The sequence below is a fragment of the Lissotriton vulgaris genome, unplaced genomic scaffold (assembly GCF_964263255.1).
Source record: "Lissotriton vulgaris unplaced genomic scaffold, aLisVul1.2 SCAFFOLD_1783, whole genome shotgun sequence".
NCBI classification, from domain to species: Eukaryota; Metazoa; Chordata; class Amphibia; order Caudata; family Salamandridae; genus Lissotriton; species Lissotriton vulgaris.
This window is the reverse complement of record NW_028243738.1, coordinates 461,363-480,708: the sequence shown is the minus strand read 5'-3', so window position 1 is coordinate 480,708 and position 19,346 is coordinate 461,363. Positions and strand designations below refer to the sequence as shown.

Genomic DNA, 19,346 nt, shown 5'->3' with positions numbered 1-19,346 from the left:
GGGGGGTCTCTTAAGGGGGCGTGGCCAATGTAGTTAAAGGCGTGACTTAAAACATGTCTGGCTAAAAGGTTGTGCGTAGCATAGTGTGCCGCCCGATTGGTATTTTGCTGTTTCTGTCATTGCATCCAGGTATAGGATACAACAAGTAACATCATACCTACAACAAGTCAGGATTATTGGCTTTGTCAATGGTTGTTAGTTGCATAAGATAAATAAGCTGCAACTGTGATTTGTATATAATATTGAAAAAGCTTCCACATAAAGCCCTGGTGACACCACGACAATGTTGCTGCTCCTGAGTTCCGAAAAAAAAGAGAAATCCAGAGAGAAAATTACTCTCTTCAAAGGATTTCCCTTCCCCTACAACGCTCAAAAAAAACGGACCTCCTGTGCCAGGGCACAAAACAGAGCCCGATAGAGACCCGTTTCGAGGCCTCTTCGAAAAAACTGCCGGTGCTCAGACCCGGTGAGACCCGGCCTACTTAAAGCCCTGCCTGCACCCGCCCAGACCCACGCTCCGACAGCTCTAGGCCCACCGACAGGAGTATCAGTAGGAGCGCACCACGGGGTGGGGGTGGGGGGTGTAGATCCTTGGGGGGGGGGCGTAGATCCTTGGGGGGGGGGGGGCACTTACTGCAGCGCGAGGCTCGCTCTTCATTCCTCTCGTTTCCCTTAGGGAGCGCAGGGAGAGGGTGGTTTGCCTCCTGGTTCCTTCTCTCGCATTCAGGGGCCTCGCGCCCCCTTAGGAGAGGATGGGCCGGCAGGTGGTCCCGTCCCGTGGGGTCTTCTCCCGATACTGTGTTTACACTGACACTTGTCACTGGGGACGTTGCCTCACCTAAGAGCTCCGCAGGGGCTCCCAGGGGGCGCCGGGCGGCCTCGCGGAATTCGGTCTGATGCCCAGTTGGATGTTGAAATGCCACAGTCGTCTCGCCGTGTTCTCTCCCCTCCATGGTGTCTCCTCTCTGCCCCCGCGCGCCCTCTCCTCTATGACCTGCGCGCACTCTCCTATCTGCCCCCGCGCGCTGTCTCCTCTCTGCCCCTGCGCGCTGTCTCCTCTCTGCCCCCGCGCGCCCTCTCCATCGAATGCTTCTTGGTACCCCGGAGCTGCCCCTTTCCAATGGCAGACGCTCTAGGTGTGTTCGCGGCTCCTCGCATCTGTATCTGCAGCCAATGGGAGGCAGGTGGCTGTCAGCCAATCAGAGCCCGCGCCGCCTCAGGCTCGGGAGAAGTGCGCTCGCAGCTCAGTTACAGTAAAACCGTCAACCGTTGAGGGGGCGGGAGAGAGAGTGAGCGCCGGACAGAGAGTGAACGGAGAGGAGACAGCGCCGGGCAGAGAGGGAGCGGAGAGGAGAGCGCGCCAGGTAGAGAGGAGAGAAAAGTAGAGAGCGAGCTGGGCAGAGAAGACAGTGAGCAGGACGCAGAGTACACGAGAGAGTTCGGGGTGAGAAGGAGCGTGCGTGGTATAGGAAGGAGGGAAGGTAAGGTGTTGAGGAGAGAAGTGCGCACGGAGAGGAGAGTTCGCGGACAGACTAGAGGGAGCATGGACAGCAGCGAGGGCCGGACAGAGGAGGGAGGAGACACCGCTCTATCGCGAACACGGGACCTCTTTAAGAGACCTTCAAGATTCAGCCCCATGTCTGCTTTCGACCTCCTATTTCAGGGTGCATATGTAGGATCATTCGGCAGGCCTGAGAGTCGAAGTTACGAGGAACGCAAAGAGAGGTTTCGGGCCAAGACGCGTCCCTTGAGGGAACTCTTATTAACAGCGAAAGCTTCTGCCCGCAGTGCTCGAGGTGCGCTCACCCGGCGGCTCGTGGAGCGCTTCGCAGCGCTACCAGAGAGCGACGAATCGCTTCTCATGAGCGTTTACCGGGCAATCTCGGGGGACACGTCTAAGGCCGTCGAGGACCTCCTGGAAGCGCTGGAGCAGCTCTTGAGAGAAGCACTAGAATCTGTCCAGGAGGAGCAAGAAGGCTTCCTCTTGCTGGAGGACACTCCCTTTTCCCCGGACAACCTTCCCCTATTCCCCAGGTGGACGGAAATCTATGTTCGCTTTACAGAAGAGCTGACCCTGCAGGACGTGGCCCAGGGTGACCCGGGTGATACCGTCCCGCTCCTCTTGACCCGAGTTACAGAGGCCTTGACGGCTGCAGAGCAGACTCTCCAGAGCCCAGACATCGAGGCTGTCACGTCCGAGGCCTTCCGGCGCACCCTCAAGGAAGCCCTGCAGCTGGCGAGCGCCGCTCACGGCAGCGCCTCGAGTCTGTGCGGAGCAAGCCTGGGGGACGGGGCGCTCTACGAGGCCCGCAGCCTCTTGGTGACCCTCGCAGGGCACTTGAGGAAAGCGGCCTCCTTGGTGAGGTCCTACAGTGAAAGCAAGAAGCGGGCAGCAGAGCCCGTGGGGCAGGATGAGGCGGCTCGAGCCGCCGAGCGCCTCTGGAGGCAACTTGAAGCGCGCTTGATTGCAACGAAATCTGCCCTGAGGACTTGGGATTGGGCCGTCCAGAGGCTCGAGGACCACCAGGGAGAGCCCCCGAGTTCAAGCCCTGTGCCCAAAGGGCAGGGAGGGGGCACGACGAGCCAGGGAGACGACACTGCAGGACATGGAGGAGTTGCCGGGGGGCAGGCAGGAGACATCGGGGGGCAGGCAGTAGTCGCCGGGGGGCAGGGAGGAGATGCCGGGGGGCAGGGAGGAGACACCGCGAGGGAGAGAGACACGTCTGGTGCCTTCCGCCTCCTCTTGATGCCACTTGCAGAGCTCGAGAGCAGAGCACAAGGCACTGTCCTGACAGCTCAGCGTCTAACTGGGGATCAGAGATACCCCCCGGGGGGCGCCAAGGACCTCTTCAGATCCCTCGCAGAGCACCTGAAGGAAGCGGCGTTCTCACTGTATTCTTACCGTGTAACCAAGGGATGGGACGACAAGTCTGTGACCGGCCAGCTGCCTCTCCTGGCGGGATCCTTTGGAGAAAAGCAAAAGGATCCAGAGTCAATCTCCTGTGGTAAGTGCCCCAACCCCCATAGGATCTACCCCCCGCCCGTACTGTGCGTCCAGGAGGGGCTTTGGGGAGCGCCTACTGGTGTGTGTGTTGGGGAGGGGGGTCGCTGAGCTGTTGGCACTCGGGCGGGGGCAGTGACACAGGGCATTTAGTTGGTGGGCACAGAAGTGCCTGGGAGTTGTAGGAAGCTCTGCACATAGACTCACACCAGCGAGTGTACTCACCCAGTGAGTGCAGAGCGGGACCCACCTACTGGAGGAGGGCTTTACAATTTCACATGGAGCCCAAGTCACATTAATTTAGAAATGCATCAATGACTCGTTACAATTAGAATGAAAATATTTGAACTGTAGTGATTTGATGTATGGCAAGCGATGCCAGTAAAAAAAAGTCACCAAACCACCACAACAGTGCCAATACTGATATCATTCATCACGTTCTTTCAACAATCACACGTGACACTCATAGTGATTGAAACAAAATTAATTTGTAGTGATTTATTTCTTTTGATATTCGATTTTTCTTTTTCAAAAATAATATTAGTAATACATTATTATCCTAACCCAATATTTAAAACAAAGAATATATATATATATATATATATAATTTTACAATGACACAAACATTACAATACCAAATTCCCTATGTACATCTAATTCCAAAAGTGGCCCTTTTCCTGAGGATAACCCGGAAAAAACTATTGGGTTTGAAACGAGTAGACCTGGTTGTGTCCAAACAAGTATTTATAATAAAAAAGTGCTGTCAGGCTTACAAATAATGCACTATTGATCAACTTTTGATCTTTTGCCTTGAATACCGTACTGTTTGGCCAACGCTCTCTGGGATAGGTCCCATTCTCTCTGAATTGTGTGATCCTCCTAAACTTTCTTTTGGTTGTTTTCCAATCTTTTTTCATTTTTCTTTATTGAGGGAACTTGAGCATTTTGAAATTAGATGTGCATAGAGAATTTTGTATTCAAATATAATGTTTGTGTCATTTTAAAATTGTATATATTGTCTTTGGTCCATTAAATGTTGGTTTAGGATAATAATGTGTTACTAAATATACTTTTTGAAAAAGAAAAATCGAATATCAAATAAATCAGTCCAAATTAATTTTGTTTCAATCACTATGAGTGCCATGTGTGATTGTTGAAAGAACGTGATGAATGATATCAGTGTTGTCAATTTTGTGGTGGTTTGGAGTATAGATTGGCCTAGCCTTACTGGTTAAGGGCCAGAACCCTTTATTCATTGCCTGTAAAAAAAAAGTGCCATATATTGTAATTGTCTTTATATAGCCCATGCTGCTCCTGACGAGGCATTGAAGCGCTTAATCCATGAATACCGCAAGGTCAGTGAAGTGGTGCGTAGGGTATAGAGCTAGCAACACACCAGTCATTGATCAGAATACAGGAAGAACCATCAGATGGGACATACAAAATACTAGTGTTAGCTTCTTTATTTATAGCATTTTATGTATTCTTAATTCCATGTTCTTTAGCCAAGTTTCTTTACCACAGGTATTCCTTATCGTATTGCTGTTGTTCTTTGTATTCATTGATTGATTTGTATCATATTGATGGCATTTAAGTTCTAGGATGGGGGTTCTTCTTCAGCAGGGGACTGTTAGTAATGGGGGTCTCTAGTTGGCAAGGGTTTGCACCGTAGCCCAAGTAGGGACCCTTTTTCCTAGTCAGGATAAGGGAGTTAAACCATAAACAACTAAGGAGTGACTCAGTGAAAAAGGAATAAGGTAACAAAATTATTTTAGTTTATTTGGTTACTAACACCCCCCAAAAAACCAAAAGCAAGTCCAACGTAGGAAACAGCCACTGAAAGCAGCCTATGCCCCGTTGCACTTATTTAAAAAGAGACCAGTCTCTCTCTTTGTAAAAGGACCCTCACTCACCACTAGTTGGTGACATGCTTCATCATTGGGTCCCCGCTGGGGTGGCCGAATGCCTCCCCAGCGTGCTACAACGCCTGAGTTACAGCGGAGCAGGATAGTGTTGAGTGCAACAGTGCTCTAACAGAAATGTGAAGATAACTGTGTGTGCTAATTAAAAAATACAAGGTTGAAATCAATAAAAAACTTTAATAAAGGTCAACCTGTATTGAGTAAAAACAGTGTGAGCAGACCAACTACGTTCTTTATTAGGAAACCAATAAAAGTTATTGTATTGTAATGATAGTCTTTTGCACGATCTCCAATATTGTTTAAATGGAGAAATAGGTTTTCCCTCTTAGTATTTAGGATTTTTTCGGAATGAGGGATAATGGACCAATATTACTTATTTCCATCAATGTTATAATTAACATCGGCAGTGTGTCAGAAGGCAAATCCGTACTGACCGCATCTTTATACTGCCTTCATATGAATAAGATTAAACAAATGTAGCAAGAGCATTAGGTCTGTAAAATAGTCAAACAATCTCTATTTAGTTAAGTTACCAAAGGCGTCTCATAGTAGAGGATATAAGATCATTGTGGGCACATAGGTGGATACACTCACATTGCGAGAGGGAAATATTTTCTCCTTGGGTTCTGACGACGTGGGAAACCTTCACGCGGTGTCAGTTCTGACCAAAGAGAAAGAGATTGCTGTTAACCTCCACATCATTTCCCTACTTCGCAAATGTGACACGGAGACCGCTCGAGCATATACGCGGTAGCCTTTCACTTACTTGAACACACGCGACTCCCCGCCCGGTACCTACACTCAGGGTTATCGTCAGCCCGGAAGTGTCTGCCTGCAGCCAGGGTCGCGTATTTCAATTGGCCGCCGTTCAGATCACGTGCACGGCTTGAACCAGCGTCATTACGTTAGGATTCATTCCCTTAAAGTGATACAAACTATTTTCTCTCAGGATTGGGGTTCGAATCCCCGTGGAGGACTCAGATGTTCGAAGTCCTAACAAAGTTAGGTAGACCCACAATTGTTTCACATGTCGAGTGGTGGTCTACTCACCCAAATTATTCATGTCAGTAATATTGACAAAAGTACTTCTCCAGATACCAACTTTATTCTGTGTTCAATTATATATACCTTAGTTGTTGTCACACGAAAAGAATATTCTGTTTGTGTAACAAACAAAAAATATATTTAACTAGCAGCCCGTCCCGACCTTGTCGGGAGCAATCATGGCTCAGGGCCCCCGCCCGCCCTGACGTTGTGTAATCTGCCTACGTCACTGCTCACGTCACTTTTTCCTGCTGTAATGCCCCGTTTGGTACCTGCTCAACTTTGTACGCTTTTGTCACCTGCACACGTTTCTTTTAGCTCCTGTTAACCTGCCCACGTCACTTTTTCCTCCTGTAATGCCCCGTTTTGTCACCTGCACACGTTTTTTGCTCCCCGCTCAACTTTGTACGCTTTTGTCACCTGCACACGTTTCTTTTTGCTCCTGTTAACCTGCCCACGTCACTTTTTCCTCCTGTAATGCCCCGTTTTGTCACCTGCACACGTTTTTGCTCCCAGCTCAACTTTGTACCTGCACACGTTTCTTTTGGCTCCTGTTAACCTGCCCATGTAACTTTTTCCTCCTGTAATGCCCCGCTTTGTGACCTGCACACGTTTGTTTTTCCTCCGGTACCTGTGGCTCGCTCACCGCTCCTCACCGCCGCCGCTCCTCCATCACGTTTGCTTTGCTGACGACCGCTCCTCCCCGCCGCAGCTCCTCACTGTCTGGCCGCCGATCCTCACAGCCTGTCCGCCGGTCATGTCTGCTGCTCCCCGCGCTGATGTCCGCGGCTCCTCGTCACTGCCCCGCGCTGATCTCCGCTCCTCGTCAGTGCTCCTCCCCGCGATGAACCCCGCCGCTCCTGTACGGCGCTCCTCGCGAGTACGTCGCTCCTGACATCAGCACGCACGTTGCGGCCGGCGCTACTTTCAAGGGACTACTTTTTTTTTAACTTATATTTTTTAATAACGTATTTTTTTTAAATTTATGTAGCCTATGTCCATCTGCATACCCTGAGGATTCCAACGATGTTTCGGGTGTGTGGATTGGCGCTGTGGTTCCCGAGTTTACCCACCTCAAAGCCTGAAAGTTCTTCCTTTATAATAGTAGTATAGATGTAGAAAAAGGGGGAACACCTCATTTAATCAAGAAACAAGGCGGCCAAGGTGTCCAGAGTTTGATTTTTATGATAGTCAGAATATCTTCCATACTGTGTGATAAACTATATACAACTAGGACACGGGCATTGTTAACGTCGCATGACTAAAGTTAAACTCCTAAAATAACCCCTGCTCACCCCCTCAGTAGCTTGTCATGACCAGTCAAGGCATATCTCAGAGGCAGTGAGTAAAGCATTTGAACATAACCAACAGTAATACAGTGTAAGTGTCAGAAAGTGCCATCTTTCTTGCATTGGTATGCCCCCACTTTTTTTCTGAACTGCTGATGTGCTTTGACTGAGTGTGCCCTGGGTTCCTCCCAACCTGGTTCCCAAGGCCTGTGTTCCTTCCCTAAAAACTGTGTTGAAACTAAAACCCAATTGACACCTCTGGCCACCGTCAGCCCCTAGTAAATGGTACCCTAGATACCCAGGGCATGGTGACCAGAGAAGACACCTGAGGGCTGCAGCACTGATTGTGCCACCCTCATGGGCCCTGTACCCTGGCACCCACACATTGCCTTTGCAGGCTGAGTGCCTAAGTACAGAACTAAAACGAGAGTCCACATGGCACACATCCCTGTGTGCCATACCCACAGAACCCATTGCCTTGGCCTACTTCAGTCACCCCTCTAGCTGGGTGCCCTTTGCCATAGGTGAGGGTACAGGTGCATGAGCCCTGTGCCCCTACAGTACCCAGGGCTATTCCTGGGCACTGTAAGTGCAGTGATGCCATTTAAGAGTATATGGTGCTGAGAGGTTGTCATTACGAACTCCACAGCACCATAATGGCTACACTGAAGACTGACAAGTTTGGTATCAAACTTCTCAGCACATTAAACCCGAACCAATGCCAGTGTGGGATTTCATGTAACATGCACGAGAGGGCATCTTAGAGATGCCCTCCAAAACCCGAACCTACAATCCACGTCAGGCCTGAGTGGCTGCAGAGGCTGCCACACCGCAGACATGTTGCTGGGCCCCTGGGTGGAGAGCCCCCGCTCTCCTGGGTCTGCAGCAAAGCACATCCTGGGCGAGGTGCTATGTCTCCTCCCCAGGAGAGTCAGGGGGAAGCTTCAAAGGCATACTGCCTCTGAGAGCTTCTCCAGACCATCTGCTGCACCCAACAACCAGCCCCCCACCAGTTCTACCCCCACTCTGGCAGGATGACTGGCGGGAAAAACTACGTCAGGAAGGGGGTGTGCCAACTCCACCCCTCAGGTGGAGGAGGCGAGGTGAAGCACGACCCCGGGCTCCGGCCATCTTGTAGATGGGGAGTCCTGCCCAATCCCAGCTAGGCCCCTGCCCCCCTCCCACGGGTGAGGAGCAGGCTAGGGGATGTACTCACCGCAGGACAGGGACCCATTGGTCCCTGCCCTTGCCCTACCTGTAACGCCCCTAAATTTAGAATTTAGGGGCTCCCTGAACATTCCTTCCTCAGATCCTGATACCAAAACAAGAAGAAAGACGATCAAGAAGAAGACCCGCCACGCAGCTGCTACCAACAGGACAACAACAATTGACTTGGCCCCAGCCCTACCGGCCTGTTGATCCTGGAACCTGCTCCTGTTTAATCCCGGCGACCTCCGCGGACAGCAACCTTGGGACACCCAGAGGACCTGCCTGCCTTGACCCTCTCGTAGATTGGGGCTCCCTACAGCAGAGGCTCTGCTGCAACAACCCACCTGGTGCCAGCCAGGAAGCTCCAGACCAGCCCACTCTGCACCAGCCGAGCCCGGGCCGGGCTAACCCAAACCAAGACCACGAGGACGTCCCCCCTCCCCGGCGACTGGGACCCGAAGTCCAGTGCCCAAAAACCCCCCTCGAAGAACCAGTCGATGCCTGCAGACTCAGAACCAGGGGCCAACCCAACCGCGACCAGCTGAGGGTAAGCTTTTCCGACACCCAATGACAGCCCTGCACCCAGCGCCCCGCGGCCCCCTGTGCCTCCCTTTGGGGTACCTACCTGTGCTCCAGCATCCCAACTTACCTCACGAAGTGCTGGTCGCCCCTGGAGAGTCTCCGTCCCAGAGCCTGCAGCCTTTGTTCCCTTTTCAAGATCCTCATTGGATAACATTGAGCGCCCGACGGCTCAAAAGCACCCTGCACCCAGCCGCCCGAGTGCCGCTGGCTGTGACCTCTTTGCCCTACCCTACTTCCCCCCCTTTCCCTGAGCAAGTGACCAGGAGCGCAGCTCCCAGGACCGCATGGCCTGCTAGCCAGCAGCCACCAACCGAAGGCCCCCTCTCCCTCATTGGATAATATTGGGCCTACCTACCTCTGCACCCGGCTGCCCCTGTGCCGCTGGGACTGAACTAACTGTACTTACCTGACCCTAGGGGACCCTGAGTCTAAGCCCAGAACCTTGACTTCACCAACCAAGTACTCACCTGGAAACATGTAACTCACTTACCTGCCATTGGATAACATTGACCAATTTTGACGCAAAAATTTTCTGTGTGAAGTTTTGAAAACTGAAAATATTCCTATAAAATCAGCCAAAGTCCGAATTCTGAAGTACTCACCTGTGATCAGGGGAGAAGTCAGTACTGTACCTTTCAGCCCAGTACTGAACCGCAAAAGTAACCCCAGCGGGTTTACTAGTAATCTGTATTTTCTCCATAGGAACCCATTGTCTGCTTTTCTATGACATTTCTTCTAAGTGTCATCATCATCATAATCTTTATTTCTGTTATAAAACCATAAAAGATACAAACATATTCTTTCTTAACAGTGGGGCACATGATACAGTTAACACAAGTAAAAGTAAATATTTAGTGCACCAGGTTGAAATGGTCAAGTATCACGTCATAAGAATTGTAATCACTGAGGAAATCACTAAGATGCAACATTTCTATGTGTATACTCAATTAAAAATCAAGTAAAAAGATAAAACAGGGATAGAGTGCAAGTACAATAATGACTAACAAGATCCACAATGTAAAAAAAATAAAAAGCTTTAAAAAGAAGTTAACAGTATCCTAAGGATTAAAGCACCCTCGAGTAATTCGAGTTTTACAACAGCTGGTCCCTGGCACAAGGAAGAGTGGACAGGAGCCTTCGCCTAATGGCCCAAAACCGGCTAAGAAATTTAGCAATGGCACATACAAAGGAAGGTCTCGTATCTGATCTTAGAATCCGTAGTGCGTCAAGATGGCTGTGGATCCCCAACAGTCTGCATAGTGGGACCAACCAATTCCTTCTTGGTCTGTCGTAGGCTGGACATGCAAAGAAAACATTGCCCACGGTTTCGTTTGGGTCGGGACAAGATGGGCATCCCTTGGACTGGCTGATGTTATTTAGCCAAAGGTTGGTAAAGGCATTGATGGGTAAGCAGCCAAACCTAAACTGGGTATACAATTTCCTGTCCCAAGGCACTTTGATGATATCGAGATATTTCTCAAGATATTTTGAGGATTTTATGTCTAAAAAACATTGGTTAGACCACCATAACGAATCCTCGAATAGGTGGTTTGTTCTACCCATAGCCAACATTGACGCTTTAGCTGGTCCTTTGAGTACTGTGGTGGAGAACTAGCAGGTTCTTTAGGGAGGCCAGTTGCTGCCCGAACAGTGTGAACATATTTTATCCACCCAATTTTTTTGTTCCTATCTAGGGCGGACACTTCATTAAAAGCATCAACATAAGGGGCCAGGTCGGGGGTGGTGACGAACCTATACCAAAAAAGCAAGGGGCGCAACTCGCTTGGTCATGTATAGAGTTAACTCCCAGGTCCAGTTTCAAAGGAAGGAGGGGGTGCTATGGGGCAAGGCTACAAGACTTCTAAAAAAACTTGTTTTCAACTGTTGTTAATTTTCCTACGTCCACCAGACCCCACAGTTCTGCCCCATAGAGCACACTACTCACAACCTTTGAGCTGTAGAGTTTAAGAGTTGGGGCTACAGGCTTCGTATATGATAAGCAAATCTCCCGTCAAAATGCCCCTGTTAGCTGAGAGAATTTTAGGGACGCCTTATTCAACTGATTATTCCAGGTCATGCTATCGGAGACCCCTATGCCCAAATATTCACAGGAGCTAACCCTCTCCAAAGGGACATTATCTAGGACCAAGCTACGGTGTTAGAAAGACCTGCAAAACAGTACGTTTAGAAATGCAGGGTTTCGGCGACCTCTCGTTGAGCTTCCGAAAGCACGGCATCCGCAGGCGTCGGTTCCGATGGTCAGTGCAGGTGTCTTCGAACCCATAGAGGCACATGCGTTGCAGATCGAACCCCTCATGGTTGAAGTCAGGAGCGCTGAAGCCGGGTGCTTCGGTGCGAAGTGTAGCGGTGAGGTGCCCTCAGGTCGTGGTGCAAAGTGAATGCGTTGCTCGTCACAATGCTGGCATGTTACGGTTCAAGCAGCGGCACCACCGTTGCTGAAGCGCTATCGTCGGCTGATGAACTGGAGTCAATGGCGTCAGAAGTCCAAGGCTGTTGTGCGGGATGAGGGTGGTGCGTCGTGTAACTTTACGACCAGTGCCCTCGAACCACTGTGCAAACAGCGGCATCGTCTGGGATACCAAGGCGGCATCGTGAGGCAATGCAGAGTGCGGTGCCCACAGGTCGCGGTGTGAGCAGCGGCTCAGTGGCGTCATCAGCCGATGTCATTGGTGAGACCAGGGTCGTGTTGCGGCAGTGCCCCCTGCGGTGCCTTTAGGACACAGAGTCAACAGCAGTGTTGTAGACTGGGTTGGGTTGCTTTTTCTTCTGTTGCAGCACAAAACACACAGTTCCCAGTGTTGAGGGCAGAAGAACTTGATGCCTTTGCTGTTCCTGACGCTTCTTGAACAGAGGGCAAGCTCTAACTCAAGCCCTTGGAGAAACTCACAAAAATGGATTGCAGAAAATCCAGTGCAGTCCCTTCACTGCCCAAGACAGAAGCAGCCACTGCAGTCCAACACAGCAAAGCACTCAGCAAAGTGGTAGTTCCTCCTCACAGCTTCTCCAGCTCTTCTTGGCAGTCTTCTTGGTCCAAAAGAGTTATAAAGTTCAGAGGTTTGGGTTCCACTTTTTATAGCCCAACATCCTTTGTCCTCCCATGCAGAGAGTGTCTGTGCATGGCCAGAACCAGTTCTGCCATGACTGGTGTGGGTTCCTGGCAGGGGGTTGAGACTGCATTATCAAAGGCAGACCAGGCCCATTCAGGTGAGAAGAACTCTCCTCCCCCCTACTCTAAATGCAGCCCAGGTCTATTCCGCCCTTTCCTGACCCACCTAGACTATCCGGAGCCACTGCTGCTCCCCAGCCCCGTCATCCAAAACCCAGACAGTCAATTCACAAACCCAGCAGAGGCCTGCTAGATGGCGAGCAAGAAAATACCTACTTTCTAAAAGTGGCATTTTCAAACACCGAATGTAAAGATCACCTTCACCAAAAAATGCATCTTTAGATTCTAAGTTCAGGCATACTAAACTTTATATTCCTACCTAGGTCCCAGGGCCAATTATGTTTATAAGATACTATAAACAAACTCCCCATTCTGTCCTATGGGGAACAGGTAGCCTTGCAATTGTGAAAAACGAAATTGGCAGTACTTCACTATCAGGACTGCCACACACACCAGGGCATGTCCTACCTTTCACATACACTACACCCTGCCCACAGGGATACCCTGGGCCCACCTTAGGGATGACTGACATGTAAGAAAAGGGAAGGTTAGGGCCTGGCAAGTGGGTGCACTTGCGAAGTCTACATGGCAGTGCCAGACTGCACACAGGCTCTGCAGTGGCAGGCCAGAGTTACAGTTTGGGGATATTTGGGTGGGTGACACAATCCAGTGCTGCAGCCCACTAATAGCATTTGATTTACAGGCCCTGGCCCACTCAGTGCACTTTACTAGGGACTGACACATAAATCAAATAGGCCAATCATGGAAACACCAATCCATAACACATTTGACAACAGGAGCACTTGCACTTTACCACTGATCAGCACTGAGAAAAGTGCGTAGACACACTAAGCCAGCTTCAACAGAGTTAAAACCGGGAGGTCAGAAAGCAAAAACTCAGGGAAGCATGCCAAAAGGTGCCACGTCTAACAGGGACCAGTCTATCTTGTATGTGGATGCTCCAATAAAGACTGGATGTTAACACTTATATTTTAAGTGTTTTTCTACTTCAGGAGGAAATAATATAGAAAGTGTTATTTGGGGCATTATAGTAGTACAATGAAAGGAAAGGCCTTGAAAATGTACTCACCCAGTCGCCATGGCGAGTCGATTTTTTTCGGGGAGAGCTAGTTTTTAGGCCTACTTGACCGGTCTGGCGAGTGAGCTCTGCTGCCATTCTAATGTGAGTTTACTGCAGTTAGTGCAGTGCCAATGCGAGGCTCTAGGGGCAGCAGGGTTAAATGTTATAGAAACACAAAAAATGTGTGAAAGCAAAGTTGATGTTTGGCTAATTTCAACACGGGCTCGGACTTCTGAGACTTAGTTGCAATCAGCAAATGAGATGGCAGTCTATATTTGTGCTACCCTTCATGGGTATAGGCATGTTTCTACGCTTGTCATTGGCTGATTTGAATGAGCCACATGAAATATACAACCAAAGAATCATGTAAACTGCCTTTGCCATCCCCTGCATGGGAGTTTCCGGATCTGAGTACAGATTTGTGGTGGCAGCGAACTGCCTGAGTACAGTATATTGACATAATCCAGTTGTGCCCCTCTTAATGAGTGGCCACTCCACTGCAGCAGAATATGCACAGCAGCATGTAAGCTGGTGCAGCGTGCTCTCTTCCTGGGCATTGGAATACCGGTGGGTGCCTCTCTGTAGCTCGACAGAGCACAACCTGCCATGTAGAGTTGAGGGAGACCACAAATTAACTAGGAAAGTCGACATGCACGAGTGGAGCGCTGAAAATAGCTGGTCTATAAATCATGCAGCAAAGGTGTCTTTAAAATATAAGCATGTGTTTTTATGAAACACACTAAAGTTTCACCTAAGTTTATCAAGTCATCATCATAAACTTTATTCGACAATTAAGTCATAAAAGCAGTACATAAAATACACATTTGCCAATATATAAAACATCATTAAAATGTACACAATAAATATTATAAAAAAAAGATTAAACTACAAGGGACTATTGCCGAATGTCGTATATCCTTAAATTCATAAAATCCATAAAACTCATCAAATATACAGACCAGGGTAATATTACACAAAGATCATTTAAGTAATACATCCCCTATATTTACAACTATGTTAAACAGATGGAATAGGATTCATATTTCATTGCCGTAATTCTTTTGCCCGAATTATCCATGGCCATTTTAAAAACTTGGCCACAGCTATAGTGATTGGGGGGCTGGGGGCTGTATATAAGATTCTTAATGCCTCTTCATGTCTGCGGGTGCCAATTAATTTACAAATCGGTTTCACCCACATCGATCTAGGAGCAACATAAAGGGGACAGAAAAAGAGAAGATGACTTATAGTCTCTTTTTCGTCCCTGCACCTAGGGCATTTATCATTTTAGTTTTCTCCTGCCCATTTAGCTGTAAATGACCTTGTTGGAAGGGAGCCTACTCTAAGTTGGAAATAGAGTTTGCGGTCATACTGCTTTTCTATGGCATCCCAATATGGTTCCAGCTTTGGATGAGCCTTGAATTCCAGAAAGCGACCTGTAAGATGTGAAGAAAGACCCTTTGTACATGTTTTTAGATTAACCATCTCCCAATATTTTGCCTTCATAATTTTTTTGCAGGGGAATACAGCATTTGCAGGGTCCTCCCAGCGATCCTTACATTCCCAGGCCAGTGAATTTTGTGGGAGGAATCTTTGGCAATTATTTCCTTTAGACCCCCCGCATATTGCTGGAGTTCTTCTGTGGTCCATATCCTTCGCCAATACAGAAGCGGGTGTAGGGAAGCAAGGTCTTGGAGGGATTTTTTTCCAAGATCCTACAATAATGGTGTCAGCCGGGTACTTAGTGGAACGCTAGTAGCTGTTCTCAAGAATTCATTTTCTGCTAGCCTCAAATTTCTTAGGTTTTCAAACCCCCAAAGTTCAGCTCCGTAAAGGACCGAACTTAGCACCTTCATTCCATATATTTCTAATAAAGGGCTAATGGGTTTTGATACAGAGGAATTAACCCTTTTGAGAAGGATACCTGCCTGCTGGTGATGTTTAAGCACTGCTAAATCTAATTGGCTAGTCCATCCCAGATCTCTCTGGAGGGTAACCCCCAGATAAGTAAAGGCATCAACCTGCTCTAGCAGGGATTTATTCATATATATCCTCCCTCTAAAAGTTTTAACAGACCCTAGGGGATTACGGTCAGTAAGGACCATAAACTTTGTTTTCGCTATGTTTATTTCCAGGCCCCGATCCAAGCAAAAATCTTCAAAGCGCTTAAAGGCAACTTGAAGCCCACTTGGCGTTTTTGAAATTATCAAGGTGTCGTCCGCGAACATGAGGATCGGGACTCGCTCACCAGACATTGCAGGGGCATAGGTCGGGACCAAGGAGAGGAAATTCGCCAACCCGTTCACAAAGAGCGAGAACAAGGTAGCCGCCATAACGCAACCTTGCCTCACTTCCCGCTCAACAGGGAAGGGTTCCGTAACCTCTCCCTGGTGACCCCACCGAACCCGAGTGAACGTATCTTCCTGTAGCGAACGATCAGACTCAACAATTCAGGGGCCATCCCTAGCTCCTCCAGAACTCGCCACAGTTTGATACGGGGAACTAGGTCAAAAGCCGCCCTTAGATCTACAAAAACGGCATATAGAGTACCTTTCTCCAAGAGCACAGTACGCCAATATAGGATAATGAACCGGAAGACCTGATCTATAGTACTGGTCTTGGGTCGAAAACCAGCCTGGAGGTGACTCAAGATGTTATCATCATCCATCCAGGTCTGGATTTTCCCCAGTACCAGCCGGCCCATGATTTTTTGGATGGAGTCAATCAGGCTAATAGGCCTATAATTGCCTGCTAACGACTTGTCCCCTTTTTTTTAAACCAGCACTATTTCGGCACTGTTGTACCTGGGGTCACCAGACCACATAGGCTAGCCTGACACAGAGTAGGAAGGTCTAACCTAGAGGCAACAATGTTAAGCTTGCGTCACACCCTTCAGTAACTCAGCGTCCATCCATTCAAAAATAACACTACACCAGTTTTAGAAAAATACGGTTCACTTTTATAAAAGCTCTTTTGTGTTCTCTTATTCCATCAGTCTGTTTTGTCACTATTCACAACAAGTATTTCTCCATCTGTCTCTTTGCATCAATTAAAACTCGACATTACCCTGCAAATGGCAATACAATTATTCTCCAGAAAGATAAAAGCTCAGCAACAACTTCACAGTCTACATGAGCCCCCTCGCAGCCATCGCACGCCAGCACAACCTGAACATCATCTCCTACGCCGACGACACCCAGCTGATCCTCTCCCTCACTAACGACCCCGCCACCGCCAGAGCCAACCTGCACGAAGGGATGACAGACGTAGCCAAATGGATGTTGAACAGCCGCCTGAAACTGAACTCGGACAAGACGGAAGTCCTCATCCTGGGATCCTCACCCTCTGCCTGGGACGACTCCTGGTGGCCCCCCGCCCTGGGCAGCGCACCCAAACCAACAGACCACGCACGCAACCTGGGCTTCATCCTGGACTCCTCCCTCCCCATGACCAGACAAGTCAACGCCGTCTCCTCGTCGTGCTTCAACATCCTGCGCATGCTACGTAAGATCTTCCGATGGATCCCCACCGAGACCAGGAAGACGGTCACCCAGGCCCTCGTCACCAGCCGTCTGGACTACGGCAACTCCCTCTACGCCGGAACCACCGCCAAACTCCAGAAGAGACTCCAGCGGATCCAGAACACCTCAGCACGACTCATCCTGGACATCCCCCGCCGCAGCCACATCTCCGGACACCTGAGAGACCTGCACTGGCTCCCGGTCAACAAGAGAATCACCTTCCGGCTCCTCACCCACGCACACAAAGCCCTACACAACCAAGGACCAGGATACCTCAACAGCCGCCTCAACATCTACGCTCCCAAACGCCAGCTTCGATCGACCAGCCACGCCCTCGCCGCCGTCCCCCGCATCCGAAGAGCCACCACAGGAGGAAGGTCCTTCTCCTACCTGGCCGCCAAGACTTGGAACTCCCTTCCGACCCACCTCCGCCTGACCCAGGACCACCTCACCTTCAGGAAGCAGCTCAAGACCTGGCTGTTCGAGCAGTAGCGGACCCCCTCCCCCCAGCGCCTTGAGACCCTCCGGGTGAGTAGTGCGCTATATAAATGCTCTGATTGATTGATTGACAGTGTATATTAAGTAAGCGGCAAGATTGGTGCTTCCTTATGGAGTAAACAGAATGCACATTACACTCAATACCTCTTTGTCTCTTTAACCAGGAAGATATACAGGTTCAGCAGACAGTTCCACAGTTGTTACACTTGGTTATATGGATTCGAGCAGCTATATAGCTAAATTGAAACAAGCAGGTTAAACAAGTATTTCATGGAGCATTTTGATTCACTCTACAACCCCATTAGTTTGGCAGGATAACACAATGGATCTTCTAGGCCCTGAATAACTTGCACAAAATCTCTCCCCTCAATTAGTCAGAAACTATTCATGAGCCAGCCGTGTTACCCCGCCTTTCATCAGCTGGAAGCTCCCCTCGCTATATCCTGAAGACTCTAAGTCTGAAAGAGACCCTTCCCAGGTGGTAGTTTGGTCTCACAACCAGTCCATTAATCAGAGAGTTCTGACTGGGGCTAGTTCAGCAAGATCAATCACCCAAAGCCTGCAGAAATTTCCCTTAGTCTGGGCTGAAATTGCTGTCAATGGGTAGGAACTCTCGACGACCTTCCCTCCTCTCCAATTTACTCTCCCAGCTTACTTTCTTTTGCAGTCTTGCCAGGCCTTCTGGCCCAGGATTCGGTTTCCTTTGTCTGGCCTCGCCTGCAGTTGATGCGGAATTTACTGTGAGGCGGATCCACCCCGAAGCCGGTTCCCGCCTGACTACCTGGCAGGGTCTGTTGTATTTTCTCCTCAGCGCTTCTGAAATCTTCTTCCTTTTTCCGACTTCAGTATGCTCTCTTTGGCCATCCCGAGATCCTCCCCCTATCCGGTTTCACCCGGTAAGGATCCTGATCAAGCCCAGCCTCCGTCGACTTCACCCCTCCCCTTCCGACGCCGCGATGCACACTCTGGGCGGCGTCTCACTCCCTCTTCTTCCGGCGGCTCACCCAGCAGCTACCGCTTCACCCCTGTGAGCTCCGTACCGAGGGCGCTGACAGCACCGCCAACACAGCGCAGCGTCCCTCTCCTCACAAGCTACCACAGTTTTGCCGCACAGAGCCGCCCAAGCACGAGGAACCCAGGATCAGCTGACCGCTATCCTAATCAAGTACGTTCCTGGCCCGAGGGGGGGGGGGGGAACGATCTCAGGTAGTTCACGAAGCTGCAGGTCGCGCCAGGGTGTTGAATGACAGCTAGGGTTTACTTTCGCTGGGAGGGGGGGTTCAGGTCTCAAAAGAAGGTGACAGTCACAGCTGCCCTCACCTGACCTTCTTCTTCAGTCCATGTCCCAATTTACTCCTGAGGGTTGACACTCCCTTTTCAAAATCAGGGGTATGAGAAGTAGTTATGCTTGCTGGGTCAGATCAATAAGCGAGAGATAGCGTCAGCAAGTAGAAAGAGCAGCCCCGTGAGGCAATCAAACTCTCCACACTGCGCCAACCTCTTCCCCTCACAGCCTGTACTCCAACTAACTACACTCCTCTCCTCACAACACAAAATGGCTGCCCAACATTCCGCCTTATATAGGCTGACCCCAGAATGTCCAGAGGAGTCCAGAAGGTTCTGGAAATCCTCATACTGTCCTATGGACCTGAATCCTGAGGTAGCCAGGCAGTTGGAAGCCACTATTTTGTGGATCCTGTGGTTTCAGTCAGAAAGGCAATCAGGATAGAAAAACTATAGAGTACCTAACCCCTAGGACAACACCTAAAAATTCCAGTGGACATAAAAAAAACAAAGGTTCAGAAGCAGAAAGGGAACAAAAATAAATAACCAATAGGAGGGACCACCCAAAGGGCTGACGGGTCTAACAGGCACCTTTCCACGAGTGGGGAACTTCCATCCCTTGCGCTATGGCAGTTGCCAGGTACATAATATAGAACCGCCATCTATTTTTGTCGTTTAGGAATAGGTCGGCGGGGACACAATCCATACCCAGAGCGCGACCCTCAGTC

The 19,346-nt window shown here is 49.5% G+C and overlaps 1 protein-coding gene across 1 annotated transcript in view; it reads left to right on the top strand.

Annotated features, from left to right (window-relative positions):
• The first annotated feature begins 1,246 nt into the window (after positions 1-1,246).
• LOC147668242 (uncharacterized) overlaps positions 1,247-19,346 on the top strand; it is a 152,097-nt gene continuing 133,997 nt past the window's right edge. Inside the window, exon 1 of the mRNA XM_086948675.1 lies at positions 1,247-3,005. Within this exon, the coding sequence (XP_086804801.1) occupies positions 1,544-3,005 (1,462 nt within the window). The 5' untranslated portion in view covers positions 1,247-1,543. The remainder of the gene's footprint in view (positions 3,006-19,346) is intronic.